Source organism: Capsicum annuum, chromosome 3 (assembly GCF_002878395.1).
Source record: "Capsicum annuum cultivar UCD-10X-F1 chromosome 3, UCD10Xv1.1, whole genome shotgun sequence".
In the NCBI taxonomy this organism is placed as follows: domain Eukaryota; kingdom Viridiplantae; phylum Streptophyta; class Magnoliopsida; order Solanales; family Solanaceae; genus Capsicum; species Capsicum annuum.
The window spans coordinates 32494197-32510184 of record NC_061113.1 but is presented as its reverse complement, the minus strand read 5'-3'; the positions used below and the strand labels follow the sequence as shown (position 1 = coordinate 32510184).

Below are 15988 nucleotides of genomic sequence, written 5' to 3'. Positions count from 1 at the left end.
AATAAGCTAGTAAAATCAAAAACACTTTCTACTTTTGAGATTGATGTGTCTATTTAAAGGAGATCACACATTTCATATGGTTGACTTAATAACTATCTAACGGACAAATGAAAATACTCGCAAAAGTTTTTTCAAAATTTGAATTGAAAGCGTCTAATTGAAACACTATATTAGGGATTCAGCCATTCAATTGAAACAAGGTAAATAGAATATCCTAGCAATTTTAAGGGGTTTTCTCTGTATTAAGTCTTGTTTAAATGGATAAAAAAAAATCATACATGCACATAAAGTTTATTCTTTGAAATCCTTACCGAAAACAAATAACGATTAGCCTTTGAAATCAAATATTGGGTCTGAATTAAATGAAAAGGATCTAGAGGATTCATATTAGGCTGGTTTCTTGATATATCAAAATAATTTTTCGACATGAATGAAAAAACTGATTTAGAGTATTGATTCAATAAACGTTGTAGTATGATTTTTTTACTCATTCATATGAATGCCTTCTCAAATATGTATTTTGCAAGATTTAGGCCTAGTCTGACTATAACATAGTTGAAAAGTTTCGTTAAATGAAGCAGCCAAGTAATCTGGACTTAAATTTGTATTTAAGACTATATTAGCAGCCTTTTGGTACTATTTGGATACACATAGTTAATTTAGGTTTCTGATACGGGTCTCCCTCCTATTTGGTTAGTGTGATCAAATTTCTAAGTATTTCATTTATAACGTGGGATGTTCGAAAATTACATTTAAAATTACTGAATCACTTTCAGGTTAGGCTTGGTGATATAGATGTTGTCTCAAATCCAGTTGAATATCACAAGCTGACACCGTCAATGTCTCAAATCATTTTTGCGATACTCGAAAATAGCTACATTATATTTATCATGAGTCTAATCAAGAGCGTTTCAATAAAATAAAGACCTAAATCTTTATCTATATATATATAAAATCAAAACTAAAACAAGACAAGATGTCATGTGGCAGCACAATAGAAAGCCACTTGGCAGTTTTTAGGATATAAGATATTATATTTAAAAATATTTTTTTTTTTAATTATCATTAGCTTGAAATTAGGAACATAAGCTTATCCCTTTCAAATATAATTTAAAATAGATTCAACTATTAAATAAAAATAAAATATTAACCTAAATAATAATAACAACAACAACAACAACAATAATAATAATAGTATTAGTACACGTTTAAACACACACAAAAAAAAAATAATAGTACACGTAGTAGCACTATTTTTAATTTTTAAAAATGTAGTAAGATTATGAACTATAATAATAATAACAACAACAACTATTACTACAACAACAACAACAACAATAATAATAATGATAAACAGTAGCAGTAGCAACATTACTGCTACTACTACTAATAATAATAATAACAAAGCAACAACAGTAATAATATAATAATTAGAAGAAGCTACTTGACAATTTTAAAATAATAAATAACAATATCGTAATAAAAGTTTTGAATTACAACATTTGAGATTTGCATTTAAAAGTATTAATATTTTTTTCAAGATTACCATTAGTTTGAAATTAGGGACGTAACATTGAAGAAGAATAATAATGTATGATGATAATAATAGTGGTAGCAGTATACGTTTAACCAAAAAATGTAGCAGTAGTAGTGCTTTTAATTTTAAAAAAAAAGTATAATAATAATAATAATAATAATAATAATAATAATAATAATAATAATAATTTAAAAAAAGTAATAGTAATAGTAGTAGTACGTAATAGTTGTAGTAACAATTTAATCCAACTCTTATTGTTGTTTAACCAATTTGATAAAATATTAGTTATTTTATTATTTTTGAATTTGAATTGGAGATAAAATATCTTCTCAAAGATAAAATTAGAATTTTCAAAAAGAAAAACTTAGATTTTTCAATAAAAAATATTAGATTTATTAAATAATGCATGTTACACAAGTTCTTGCTGCACAAAATGAATAGAATCATTAATGTGAAAAGAGTTATTATTTTAATCAGACCAACAAAGTTGAAAGATAAAGAATTACAATTCTGAATTTAAATAATAATAGTAGTAGTATATTAGAATCTTAAATTTAACTTAAGATAATCATGATATTTTTAAATCTTATCTTTATAACAAATTCATATCATATTCAATTTTGAATTTGAATTTTAGTTAGCATGTATATCCAACTTTGTGATGATAATCATGATATTTTAAAATATTATTTTTCTAACAAATTCATATCACATTCAATTTTGAATTTGAATTTTAATTTGCATGTATATCCAACTTTGTGACCTCTTATATATACACACCTTAAGTGAGACTCATATTAGTGTAAACTTTATTCTTCTCTTTTAGTTATTTATCATTTTTAAATTTAAATTTTATTTATATGAGAGAATATTCTATGAGCATTTTATTCATAGAGATATTGACAGTTTTTCTTTTTACGTGTCTTAATATTATTTTGTTGCATACATTGAATGTAATTAATATATTTTATTTATAGTAGTTTGTACAAATTACTAATTACTAGCTCCCAATGAATTACAGATTGAAGTTGTTCAATCTCTGTCAAAGCTTTGTTTTCAATCTTCTAATCTATACATCAAGTAAGTCGCTAAAATCCTATACAAAGTTAATGATTTATATGAACCGTCATTTAATTTTCCACTAAGAAATAAAAATTAAATTTACTATTATAATTTTCAATACGCTTATATATTAATATATATTTTTTTGGTCTCAGAGAATTTCTATCATGGATTAAAAAATTATAGCTAATTTCCTTCATATTTCTTCATATAATTATTAAGATATGTTGTTCATGTTTAACTTAGCTTTCTAATAGTTTTAACATTATTTGTAAAAAGTGATATATTTATATTTTCCGTAAATATACTTACCATGGATAATAAGTAAAATATTTTTCTAAAATATTTGTATATCTATATTATACAAAATAATAGTATGAGGTGGAATAGGGTGATGAATATTATGGTTGGAAAGGAGGGGTCGGGGGATTGTGGTGGGTTGGGTTAGAATTTATTTTATAATAAATTGTATGTGGTTAATTAGTTTTTAATTGAAAGAAAAAATTTAAACTTTGGAATAAGAAGTTTTAGAATTAGACACAATCAAGTACTTTTAGTGCAATTGTTGTTTTGAATTAAAAAACAGAAAAAGGTAAAAATTTGAAATGAAAGATAAAAAATGTAATCACATATCTTAATTGGTTATAAATATGCAAAATAATAATTATTTAATATTTTACATTTGTTATTTTTTATAATTGTCAACAAAATTTAATAAAAATATGAATTTTATTCTTTTCATATCAAAACATCTAAAATAATTGTAATTCTTACTCTATATTAAAGATTAATTACAATTTCACTATTAAATATTTTTTTTAATATTTCATAACTAATTTAAAATATGTTAATTTTTTTAATGATAAAAGAAAAGCAACTCATATATTATTCAAATTGTAATTTGGTACATCCTGAATCAAAGATGAAGGATGCCTAATGTACTCCGACCCATAGCATTAGACATAGAAGATAAAATACTTTATTTTTTTTAAAAAATTAATTTTATTATTTTAAATAAATAAGATGATATTTTTTAATGATATTTTTATAGAAAAATATTTCGCGCATCGCGCGGGTACCTATACTAGTATATATAAAAGCAAAACTAAAAGCATCAGGAGAAGCCAAGTGACAAGCTATTAAGAATAGTATATATAAAAGCAAAACTAAAAGCATCAGGAGAAGCCAAGTGACAAGCTATAAAGAAGCCACGTGGTAGTTTTAAGACAAAGTTAAAAAATAATATAATAAAAATTGTGAGTTAAAGATTAAGTAATTAAATTTGAAATGCATTATCCTTTTTTTAAAAAAAAAAATCATTATCTTGAAAATAGAAACCCATAATTGAAGAGTTCTAATAGACATTTATTATTTCAAACTTATCTCTTTTAAAATTTAAATGCAAAAAAATATATTTTAATATAATTTATTTACTTAATGAAAGACGAAAATTTTATTAAAATAATAATAATAATAATAATAAGTAATAGCAGTAGTAGTACATCGCATGTAGAACTATGATGATGATATAATAATAATAATAATATTTTTTACAAAAAACAATAAATACTACATACGTATAGTAGTAGATCTAAGTAATGGTGTTTGAATAAAACATAAATTCAAAATACCCCTAATTATCTCTACTATTATTATTAAATTTAAATTGAAAATTATTATTTGATTGTGAATTTTCTTTTTTATAACATTTATTTATGGCATAAGAATTGTAATTTTCTTTAGGCTTTTTTTTCTTAGCCATTATAAATTTTGCTCCTTTATTTTTACTTTATTTAAAAAAATACTATCCAAAAAAATATCCTAATCAGTTAGTTTTTTGAATTTGAATTTAAATGAAATTTGAGTTGGAATAAAATTCTATTTCTTAGCTTCTCCCATTTTTTTTAATTTATTTTTTTGGTTTAAACCACCTGGTGTTCGATACCCACTTTTTAGGAGTCCGACTATATTCGGATTCGCCCCGCGTCGGGCGCTGTTTGGGGGGAGAGCTCCCAACAGAGTGTTTGTCCATACCCAGGGTCGAACCCTCGACCTCTGGGTAGGTTGGGGCGGCCTCTTTCCGCTGCGCCACTACTACTGTTGGTTTCTCCCATATATACTTCTACAGTGATATATAGTGTTAAGTTTTCTTCTCTTTTTTTTAAAAAAAATTTTTTAAGTAAGTATGTTTTAATTACTAATAGTCATAGCTTTATTCATGAATTTACCTACTGGCATTCTTCATATTCTTTACTTTTTAGATCTTTTCTTATTTTAACATTTTCACTTTTCATTGGTAGATGAATGATGGTGGTAATACACGTCAATTTATTTTTCTAACTTGAATTCAAGTAATTAATATTTCTATTATTATTTTGTTCATTTGATTTTTGCTAAAAACAAATACAAAGAAATAAGTTGTATTAATTATCCTCATCAATTTTTCTCTAATTTTAATTTTTGTTGGTATTTTTGTTCTCATGACTTTGATATGGTGTATTTGTTCTTGCTACTTATTTTTTCTTAAGAAAATTTTTATTTTACTCATAAATTTAAGTTTTAGAAATTTCTTATTGATAACGCTCATACGAAGAATAATAGTGCTACTCCTCCCGTTTATAAATCCTAAGGAGAAATTAATAAGGAGTGTAAACTGACTAATATGACCTAATTTAATCGTTAATTTGATGAATCTTCTTCAATTAATATGGGTACTATTAGAAAAAATATGCCAACTATTTTGAGATACATCTTTTAGCAAACATGCCAAATAATTTGAGACACAAGGAGTACTTCTTAGTTGAATTTGGGAATGTAAAAGGTATTATGCTTTTTTTTTTAATTATTAATTTATTTGTTTGCTTTATATAGAAAGAGATTATGTTTGAAAAATAAAATTATTAAATTTTGAACTAAGCATTTTTCAAAAAATTATGCCAGGAAAAGTATGTGAGCAGAAAGATAACCCTTTTTTAATTGATTTGATTTGTTTTTACTTTTTCTCATAATCATAGCAATTTTTTAATGTAAATTTGAAACTAAGATCAGATTATTTATTAGTTGACATGTAAATTATTCATATATCAAGAAAAAATTAATTTTATTGCCAATTTTTTTTTTATATGTGTTTAAGTTCTATATAAAATTAGTTAAACGTATTTATATAGATTAATTATATAATAAATGTAATATGTACATGTTAACTTATTGTTTCACACTACTAACTAGTAAATACATACATATTGAAAGTGAATTTTGGCACAAAAGTAATTAACTATACTCTAAATATTGATGAGGTAACTTTGAAATTTAATTAATTGTTTAAATATAATTATTTAAAGCAAAATTTTACCTTTCAATAAAAAAATATATTTCAAAATTAAGTAAGGTAATAAGTTAGTAAGATATTAAATAAAAGTAACAAAGTCATACAAAAAGGGGAAGGGTAGAGATATGGTGAGTATATTAAAATTTAATTTTAAAATAAAATAAATAATATTCAAAAATATCATTAATAAATTTGGACACTTGAGAAATTGTAAAAATAATGATAATAACAATAAGGATATATACATTAGGAGAAAAATAAATATTTATAATTGTCAAAGAAAAGCAGCAGACAATTATGTTAAGTCAAGTGACATGCTAATTAAAAGTTAATATATTAATGTTATATCCGTTACATGTTATTTAAAACTGATACTATTCTCTTCGTCAAAACAGTTGACATATTTATTAAAAATACTTATCTTTAAATAGTTGTTAGTTTAAAAGATCAAGAAATAATTAATTACTTTTTCAACTCTGTCTTTATCATTAATTTTCTAAAAGTAATATGCACATAAATAAATAAAACTAAAAAAATTAATAAAAAATATATTAATCAATTCACACTCTTTATTTTTTCTTAATAATTACATGATTATTTTTTTCCTATATATTTGATTAGTGGTTGGGAGATTGAGGTGGGTGGGGGTGGAGGCATGTTTTCTCGAGGTGGGTAAGATTTTCTTTTTATTTTCTTTTTAAAAATGAGGGTGGGGTGGGGTGGGGTGGGGGAGATGGAGGTGGAGGTGGGTAGTTCTTTTTTCACAATTAAGTACTTTTAGTATTTGAAATTGAATGGAAAGATAATTCTTTTAAGAAAAGTGAAGTTAGTAGTTGAAATTGAATTGATAGACTAAAAAGATAAAAATTTGAAAGGGAAGTTAATGAATATAATTATATGTCTTAATTGACTAAAAATATAAAGATAAAGTTCCAACAATAAAATTAATAGTTATTTAATATTTAATATTTTTTATTTTTAAAAATCAGATAATGGAATATGATTGAAACAAATACTAATATTATTCTTTTCATATCAAACATCTAAAATAATAGCAATTGTGCTTAGCTATCAAGTATCAATTGTAATTTCATATTTTTTTGTCTTTTGAATCATGTTAATGTAAAAAAAAAAAAAGAACAGTTCGGTGCACTAAAGCTACCGCTATGTGCGGTGTCCGGGACTGAATCATGTTAATATGATATAATAAAATTGATTACTTATATAATTTTAAAGTCAATAAGCTAATATTTTTAAAAGAAGTTCCGTGCATCGCACAGGTACCTATATTAGTCAAATTTTAATAAGAGGTTGTATGTATATCAAATACACAAAAAAGAAAATTTAGAATTGTTTTTTTTTTTTTTTTTTTCATTTTTACCTACTTGTTATATTTAAGATAGTATTCTTAAATGACATAAAGTCTTATATAAAACTAAAGATTAATTCTTGGAGAAGATACATAATTACCCCACTAATGTTGGCTGAGATTTTCAAAAAAAACACCTAAATTTTGAATTCGACCCATTATACCACGATTCTTACTTAATCCGTTGCAAACACACCATTTTTCGCTGAATCTCAGTCACAACAAAGAGAGTGAACACACGTACCAATCAGGTGCTGCCACGTGTCAAATACGTTTAATTTATATATTTTTTTATTTTTTAATAAAATTTTACTTTTTTTTAATTTAACACCCCACCCCACCCCCTCTTCCCCCACCCCACCCCACCCCATCTAGCACCCCCTCCCCCCGACGTCCAGCAGCTCCCCTCCACCCCCACCCCCACCTCCACCCCCATTCAACACCCCCACCCTATCAGCATCTCCCCCTACCCCCCCCCCCCCTCCCCACTCCATCAAAACATCTTCCCGTCCATTTTTTTTTTCTTTTTGTTCAAATCAATTGAAAAAATTATTTTATGATTGAATTGAGTTTTAAGGATAGTTGAATGATTGAATTGAGTTTTAAAGATAGTTAAATGAGCTTTAATTGAGCTTTAGTGGAGGAACTTTCATAGAGTTTTAAAGATTTTTTTTTTAAAAGCTTCAATGGAGCTTTAATGGAGGAGCTTTAATGGTGTTGAAGAAGATATTGTGTTGAAGAAGACATTGTATTGAGCTTTAATGGAGCTTTAATGATATTTAAAAAAAAAACTTCAATGAAGCTTTAATGGTGTTGAAGGTGTTGAAGAAGAAAGGGTGGGTTGGGGGGAGGGGGAGGGTGATTTATATAAATAAATAAATAAATATTAAATTTTTTTGTTTTAAAAAAAGTATAAATTATATATTAATTATCTACACGTGACACCTTTTTATCGGTCAAAAAAGTTAAATTTGAGCCCTTTCACGCACATATGGAGCGTGTGTACACGCAGGTGGTCAAAATGGTGTGTTTGCAACGAAATAAAGAAGAATTGTGGGGTAATAGGTCAAAGTTAAAGTTTAGGTATCTTTTTCCAAATCTTGGAAAAGATCAAGTGGGTAAGTATGTATTTTCTCTAATTCTAATAAATAAGATGTCAATCATGTATTTGTAATACATTAATAATGATGTTGTTATAAAAACTTTATTTATCAATATGAAGATTTGAATGATTTATTTCAAAGTTATAAAATATTTTTGGTAAAATATAGATAGTTTTTCTTTCTTTTTTTAATATAGATTTGAACCATTTTCTTACTATCTTCAATATTATTTTAGGTGAAAATAAAATCATAAAATTCACCATTAAATATTTTTGGAACCTCAGTATTTTGGTAGGCCTAAAACAAACACTTAATTAGTTTTCCCCTCGAGCCACCACCGAGTCTAACAAGGGTTGTCAGAAGTTGAAGGTGCTCCTTGGCATAATTGTGGTCGTTTTCTTATTCTTTGATGAAGATCACGAGTCTGTCAAGCCTCATTTATTTGCATATGCGGACCTAAGGCTAAATGTATTTATTCATATTAAGATTTAAATATTTATTTTAATAAATAAAAATTTAAATAATGCCTTAACAACATTAAAATATATTTTGGTTTGATAAAATTCTATTTCACGGTCAGTAGCTATTTCTGTCGTCTCAAGCACTATTACTATCATTATCAATCACCCATACAGTTGTCGGTCAAACTATACTATCATAATCACCATAGAAAACCATCATCACTCTCAACCGCTACTACGCCTATTATAACACGTGTTTTTTTTTCATGGCCCAATGCCAACCAGGAAACCAATTACATATTGGGTAAATCACATGAATATACATATTTAGAGTCTAAATTACAAAATATACCAGTAGATTCTATTTTACAAAATATACCACTATAAAACTAACAAAACCATTAAATAGGGTGTAAAAAAAAAGGAAAATCCAAATACCAATTAATTAGCATGATCTTATACTCAATTCTCTTTTCCTTTATAAAGCAATCCGGTTTTCTTTTCTTATATTTTATGCTTTGTTCATGAATTTAATCAATATCAAACATCCCAGTTTTTTCAATCTCCATCCAAATAAATTCTTCTTATTTCTTCACTCCCATTCTAAAATAATAAATCTTGTTACATGATTTTCTTCATCTCTGCTCAGCAATGGTCATGACCATTTTAATTGATAGATGTTTCATTCAACACATTTATTTGATATTGTTTCTTGTTTATAAATTTTTTTTATTTAATTTAATTGACATTAATTTTTAATATTTTTTAGGAGCAAACAACATTAATGGTAGTAAATTTTTCAGTTGATTCAAACGCATCCAATACAAATTTCATACACCATATTTCTATATATTTCAGACACCATCAAATTGTTGATACATCAATTTCTATTTTAGATACCATAAAATTATTGATCCACCAATTTTTATATAGTTTGGATACCATAATATTATTGACACACCAATTTTTATATAGTTTAGACACCATAAAATTATTATACACCAATTTCTATATAGTTCAAACACCATAACATTGTTGATACACTAATTTCCAAAGACAACATAAAACTATTGATACATCAATTTCTATAGACACCATAAAACTGTTGATACACCAATTTCTATACAATTCAGACACCATAAAGTTGGTGATACACCAATTTCTATACAATTCATACACCAATTTCTATACAATTCATGCACCATAAAATTATAAAATTCTAATTCCAACTTTAAAATTCTCTAATCAAATACTCATAAAATTATTATTATTGATACACCTATTTCTAATTAGTTCAAACATTATAAAATTATTGATACACCAATTTCTAAGACACCTTAAAATAAAATTGATGATATACCAATCTCTATATAATTCCAACACCATAAAATCATTAATATATCAATTTTTAACTATTTCAAAAATCATAAAATTATTGATACACCAATTTTTATACAATTCAAACACAATAAAATTATTGGTACGCCAATTTCTATATAATTCAGACACCATAAAGCTGGTGATATACCAATTTTTATATAATTCATACACCAATTTCTATACAATTCATGCACCATAAAATTATAAAATTCTAATTCCAACTTTAAAATTCTATAATCAAATACTCCTAGTATTTTTTTATATTTTTTGTTTTGATGACAAACGCCACGTCAATGTTACTAGAAAGGAAAATTCTTTAATTAAAGTTAATCCCAAAATTAATCTTAAGCATGTCCACATTAAAATGCCTGTGGGGACCACACACACATATGCCAGCTGAAAAAACGGTTTTTAGTGGTAGATTTTGTAAATAGAAGATACATTTTGTAAATAAAAAAAACTAGTGGTAGTTTTTATAATATTAATGCTTAAATTGTATATTCATGTGATTTTTCCTTACATATTTAGACCTTGGGCTAAATGCACTACTTTATATTAAAATTTGCATATTTATACCTTGGGCTAATTTAGATATTTATTTTAATGAAAATTTTAAATAAAGTCTTAATATCATTAAAATACATTTGGTTTGAAGAACTTTTACCATTATTCTACTCAGAATTACTAGCCATCGTCACTAGCTATTTTTTGTCATCACAAGTACCATTACTATCATTATCAATCACCATTAAAGTTGTCAGCCAACCTATATTGTTACAATCAACACAAAAAATCACCATTACTCCGGACCGCTACAATTAATCGTTACAGAACTTACTACAACAGGTGATTTTATTTTTGGTTTTCACGGCCAAACGCCCACCAGAAACTAATTGACCCATTATTTCTATACTCACACCAAACCACTCCTTGGTGTTAAAACTTCTGTCGTTTATTCACATCTAGATAACTTGACTTGCTACATGGACACATACAATATTTAACTTAAAGCCCATATCAACAATCAATGCTTGGTCCGTAGACTACTGGCTTTCTACAAGACGTCTCAACAACAACAACAACAACAACAACAAACCCAGTGTACTCCCACACAGTGGGGTCTGGGGAGGATAAAATATACGCAGTCCATACCGATACCCTCGAAGAAGTAGAGAGGTTTTTTCTGATAGACCCCCGGCTCAAGATTAAAAAAAGAAGGTAATGAAACGTGAAGCAGGATGGGTGCTTAACAGAAGTAAAGAATCAGAAATAGTAAAATAGAACTCAGAGCAATACAGGATAGGGGAACTAAGAGCCATAAGCTATAAGAAATAAGAAAAACAAAATCTGGAATAGGGTATCCGCCTAGTAGTAACCTACACTCATAGACCAAAGCCACCCACCACACCCAGTCTCTCCAGACTATCGGCTCCTACCTATCGACACAGTCCTACGATTACTACCCCGGCTAAACAGGGTCTCTCCTAATTACTTGCTACAACCCATGTACTCACCCTAGCCTTCTACCCATATCCGCGACCTCCATACCTTCCTATCTAGGGTCATGTCCTCGGTAAACTGAAGCTGCTCCATGTCATGTCTAATCACTCCCCTCCAATATTTCTTCAGCCTCTCTCTACTCCTCCTGAAGCCATCCAAGGCTAGCCTCTCATACCTGCGAACTGGAGAATCCGCGTACCTCCTCATCACATGCCTAAACCATCTCAGCCTTCCTTCCCGCATCTTGTCCTCCACCGAAGCCACTCTCACCTTCTTCTGAACATTCTTATTCCTAACTCTATCCCTTCTTATAAGCCTACACATCCAGCGTAACATTCTCATTTCTGCCACCTTCAGTTTTTAAATATGGGAGTTCTTGATAGGCCAACACTCCGCTCCATACAACATGGATGGACAGACTTCCACTCTATAGAATTTGCCTTTAAGCCTAAGGGGCACCTTCCTATCATACAACACTTCAAAGGAGAGCCTCCACTTCATCCAACTGACTCTAATACGATTAGAGACATCCTCATCAATCTCACCATTCTCCTGAATCATAGACCTAATATACTTAAAACTATCCTTCTTACATACAACTTGGGAATCCAACCTCACCACCACTTTGTCTTCCTGCCTTAAGTCACTAAACTTGCACTTCAAATACTCCGTCTTGGACCTACTCAACCTGAACTCCTTAGATTATAGGGTTTGCCTCCATACCTCCAAATCTAATTTTTTTTGTGTAAATAACATAAATCCCCTAGTTAATGAAAGTAATTACACAAAATTCCTTATTATTTTCTCTCTTCTGATTTTTGCAAAGATACTCATACATTCGGCATTCTATTATACATTGGTCGAATGTATGATGAAACAGTTAATCCTAAATTTAAGGGAAGAGAAATCGTTAATTATTTTATAGTTCTTTAATTAACGGCAATAATTACATTAGCTAGTTTATAGATAAAAGTAGTAACTGGTATTTGAATTTCAAAAAATTTCTTAAACATCATTTCTTTTAATCTAGGATTCAAGATCTGAAAAGTAAAAAGCAACCAATTTCTTCTATATACGTTCTTCAATACTATTAAAATCAATATGAATATCCCCATATTTCTGCGACATTCTGGAATTTGGGAGTCAGAAATTAGCTATCAGTCATACAAAAGTGACACAATAATTATTTCGGAAAGTATAAATTTCTTGAAATTGATTTCTATGATAGCCATGGAATTGGATATCGATGAAGTACGTAAAAAAATTAAAGTTAAATATGTGGTTGAAGAAAATTCTTCTCCAATTGTCATAAGAAACGACAATGGAGTAAGGGTTTATGTTGAGTTGAAGAAATAATTTTCTGCATTGGTTAATTTTTTGCTTTGTATTTCAACTTTCGACAAATTCAATAATGAAATAGAGTTTGATAAAGAAACATATATTGTATTGTGTATCGAGGGTAGTGAATATGATTCGGTTGCGTTAACGGTTGTTGAAACACATAATCAGTATACTTTATATGTTCCAGAAATTGAAGTGAAAAACTTCATTACTGATTGCAAGAACACCAAAATAATGGTGAATCAGATTTATAAGGATAAGAAAACTCTTGTTTCAGTAATGGCAAGATATGCAATAGCTAATGGCTTCAACACCAAAGCAAAACGATCCGACAAAAAAAGGTATGATATAAAAGTGTCAATTTTATTTGCTGAGCTTACAATATATGGTAATATGGTTTTAGAGGTTTTGAAGAAGTTTATGTTTTAAATTTTGGTCGTGTGTTGCTGAAGCTCATAAAGGTACGAATGTATAATGTGTTATTATACGTGTTTGCCAATGTATAATGAAATTGTGCCAGTCAAAGAAATGTATGGTAATATGGTTTAAGACATTTTGAAGTTGCTTGTGTTTTATAGTTGGGTTTTGTGTAGTTGAATAATAAAATTACGAGTGTATAATATTTGATTATACATTCAAAGAAATGTATAATGAAACTAGGGCAGTGCCAGGAATTGCATTTTTGTCTATATATTTTTTATTTGTAATACTTTTGTTTAATACATTGACGCAATGTTAAAAAATTGATGCAGCTATGTACTGAATTGTCGTAACAAAGATTGCAAGTAGGTCTTGAAGGCATCTTGTATGAATAAATCAGAATTGTTTGTGATAAAAATATTTGATTTCGAGCATACTTGCAGTCTTGGCGATAGAGTGCTGAGTAATTTGGTTGTGATAATAAATTTTGTGAGTGAATTTACAGCTCCAAAATTAATCAAACAGCTCCAAAATTAATCAATCACAAGAGAATACATAACCCCACGAACATTATTGAAGAGATGAAGGTTGTTTACGGAGTCGATATTAAGTACATAAAAACCTGGCATGCAAAAGAGAAAGCGATTGCGATGCTTAGACATGGACCAACAGAAAGATATAGAAAAATGCCCCGTTATATCTATATGTTGAACCAAGTGTATCCACAATCGCACATTCGGATGCATAAGACAGTAGATAACGAGTTTAAATACTTGTTTATTGTCTTGCATCCCATGATAAGGGATTTTGAATTTTGTCGATCTATTATAGCTGTTGACGAGGCTTATTTAAGCGGTCCATACAAAGAAACCTTTGTATAGACAAGCACATTAGATGGTGCAGGTACTGTGCATTCATGTTTTATTATGCTATTTTATTCTTATGTTGTTTATTATGTATTATATGAGCTTATACATTGATGTTTTATATATAATAATTCATAGAGCTGATAAATTAGTATCGTTATCATTGGCATTCCATTTTTTTTATTTTTGATCATTTTTCTTGTTTCTTTTATATTTAGGTTGTATTCTGCCAGCTTACGGTGTTGTTGATTCGGAGAATGACAATGCGTGAACTTAGTTTTTTCAATAGTTTAGGGAGGCATTTGGTGAACGAGACAACATGTGTGTTGTCTGACAGAAATAAATGTATCATAAAAGGTGTAAGCATTGTTTATCCTAATGTCCCTCATCTAGCATGTATTTGGCATTTATGAAAAAACGTTTGCACCCATTTTAGAAAAAGCAAAGATAGACTTAGTGACCTTTATTATTTCATGAAAAAAGCTTATAGAAAATAAGATTTTGATTATATTATGTCAAAGGTTGCTAAGGTTGATCAAAGAGTTAAGGAATATCTGGAGGATGCTGGGTCTGAAAAATGGTCTCGATGTCACTCGCCTGTAAATAGAGGTAGAATAATGACCTCTAATATAGCCGAATGTATTAACGGTTGTTTGGTTGAGGCTAGAAAACTTCCAATTTTAGGTTTCCTTGAAGAAATTAGAATTTTATTTGCCGCCTAGAATTGTAAGAACAACGAAATTGCATCTTACACCAATACAACTATCAGAAGAAGATTTGAAGAAATACTGACTCTTAAAAGGGTTAAAGCTCTGCGGATAACAGTATGTATTAAATAATTATGTAACAGAAATTTTATTTTCCATTGATTATATATTCTTATTTTATCATCTGTACTAAATGATTATTTTCTAACAGGTTAAGTCAGCAGGTAGTTATCTTTATTGTGTATATGAATTGGGACAGCGGTACATTATCGATATTGAGCGTGGCACGTGCAATTATGGTCGGTATCAAATTGATAAAATACCGTGTCCACACGAAATTACCGTATTGAAAAGTAAAAATATGGATGTAAAGGATTATGGTCGTTATTGCTCTGAATTGAACAGGCCAAACACCATAGTCAAGACATATGAACTCCCGATAGTTTCAATGTCAGAAAAAAAGGATTGCAATGTTCCAGGTTTTGTTGATGATGAAGAAGTTTTGCCGCCCAAATATAGAAGACCGCCTAGTAGACCAAAAAAAGGAAGATATTTGAAATCAAGTGAATCACCGTCTTCAAGGTTGAACCATTGTGGTAAATGCAGACGAGCCGATCACAATCGGAGGACGTGCAATTTCTTTCCAATGAAATCATGAAGAAGATAATATGTTTTTCTATATGCTGATGCTTTGAATGGTTTTATTTGTATAAACTTTTTTATTAGGTTTTGTTGGAATGCTGGAGCAATAATATTTATGTATTTAATTACTATTTGATTTTCACTTCTTTAATCAATGTTTTATATTATAATATCAATTTTAAGCATTTTTCATATATCATATTTAGTCATCATATAACTTGCAGTTATAACTGATGGGTATATTTATTATATAGCTTGGGAACTATTATCGT

At 28.2% G+C, this 15988-nt stretch overlaps 1 protein-coding gene across 1 annotated transcript; it reads left to right on the top strand.

The window, feature by feature from the left end:
* Window positions 1-14879: 14879 nt before the first annotated feature.
* Window positions 14880-15732, top strand: LOC124896630. The gene is made up of 2 exons (XM_047408231.1): window positions 14880-14966; window positions 15286-15732. Exons 1-2 carry the CDS (start codon window positions 14880-14882, stop codon window positions 15730-15732), a joined length of 534 nt encoding a protein of 177 aa, XP_047264187.1.
* Window positions 15733-15988: the final 256 nt, after the last annotated feature.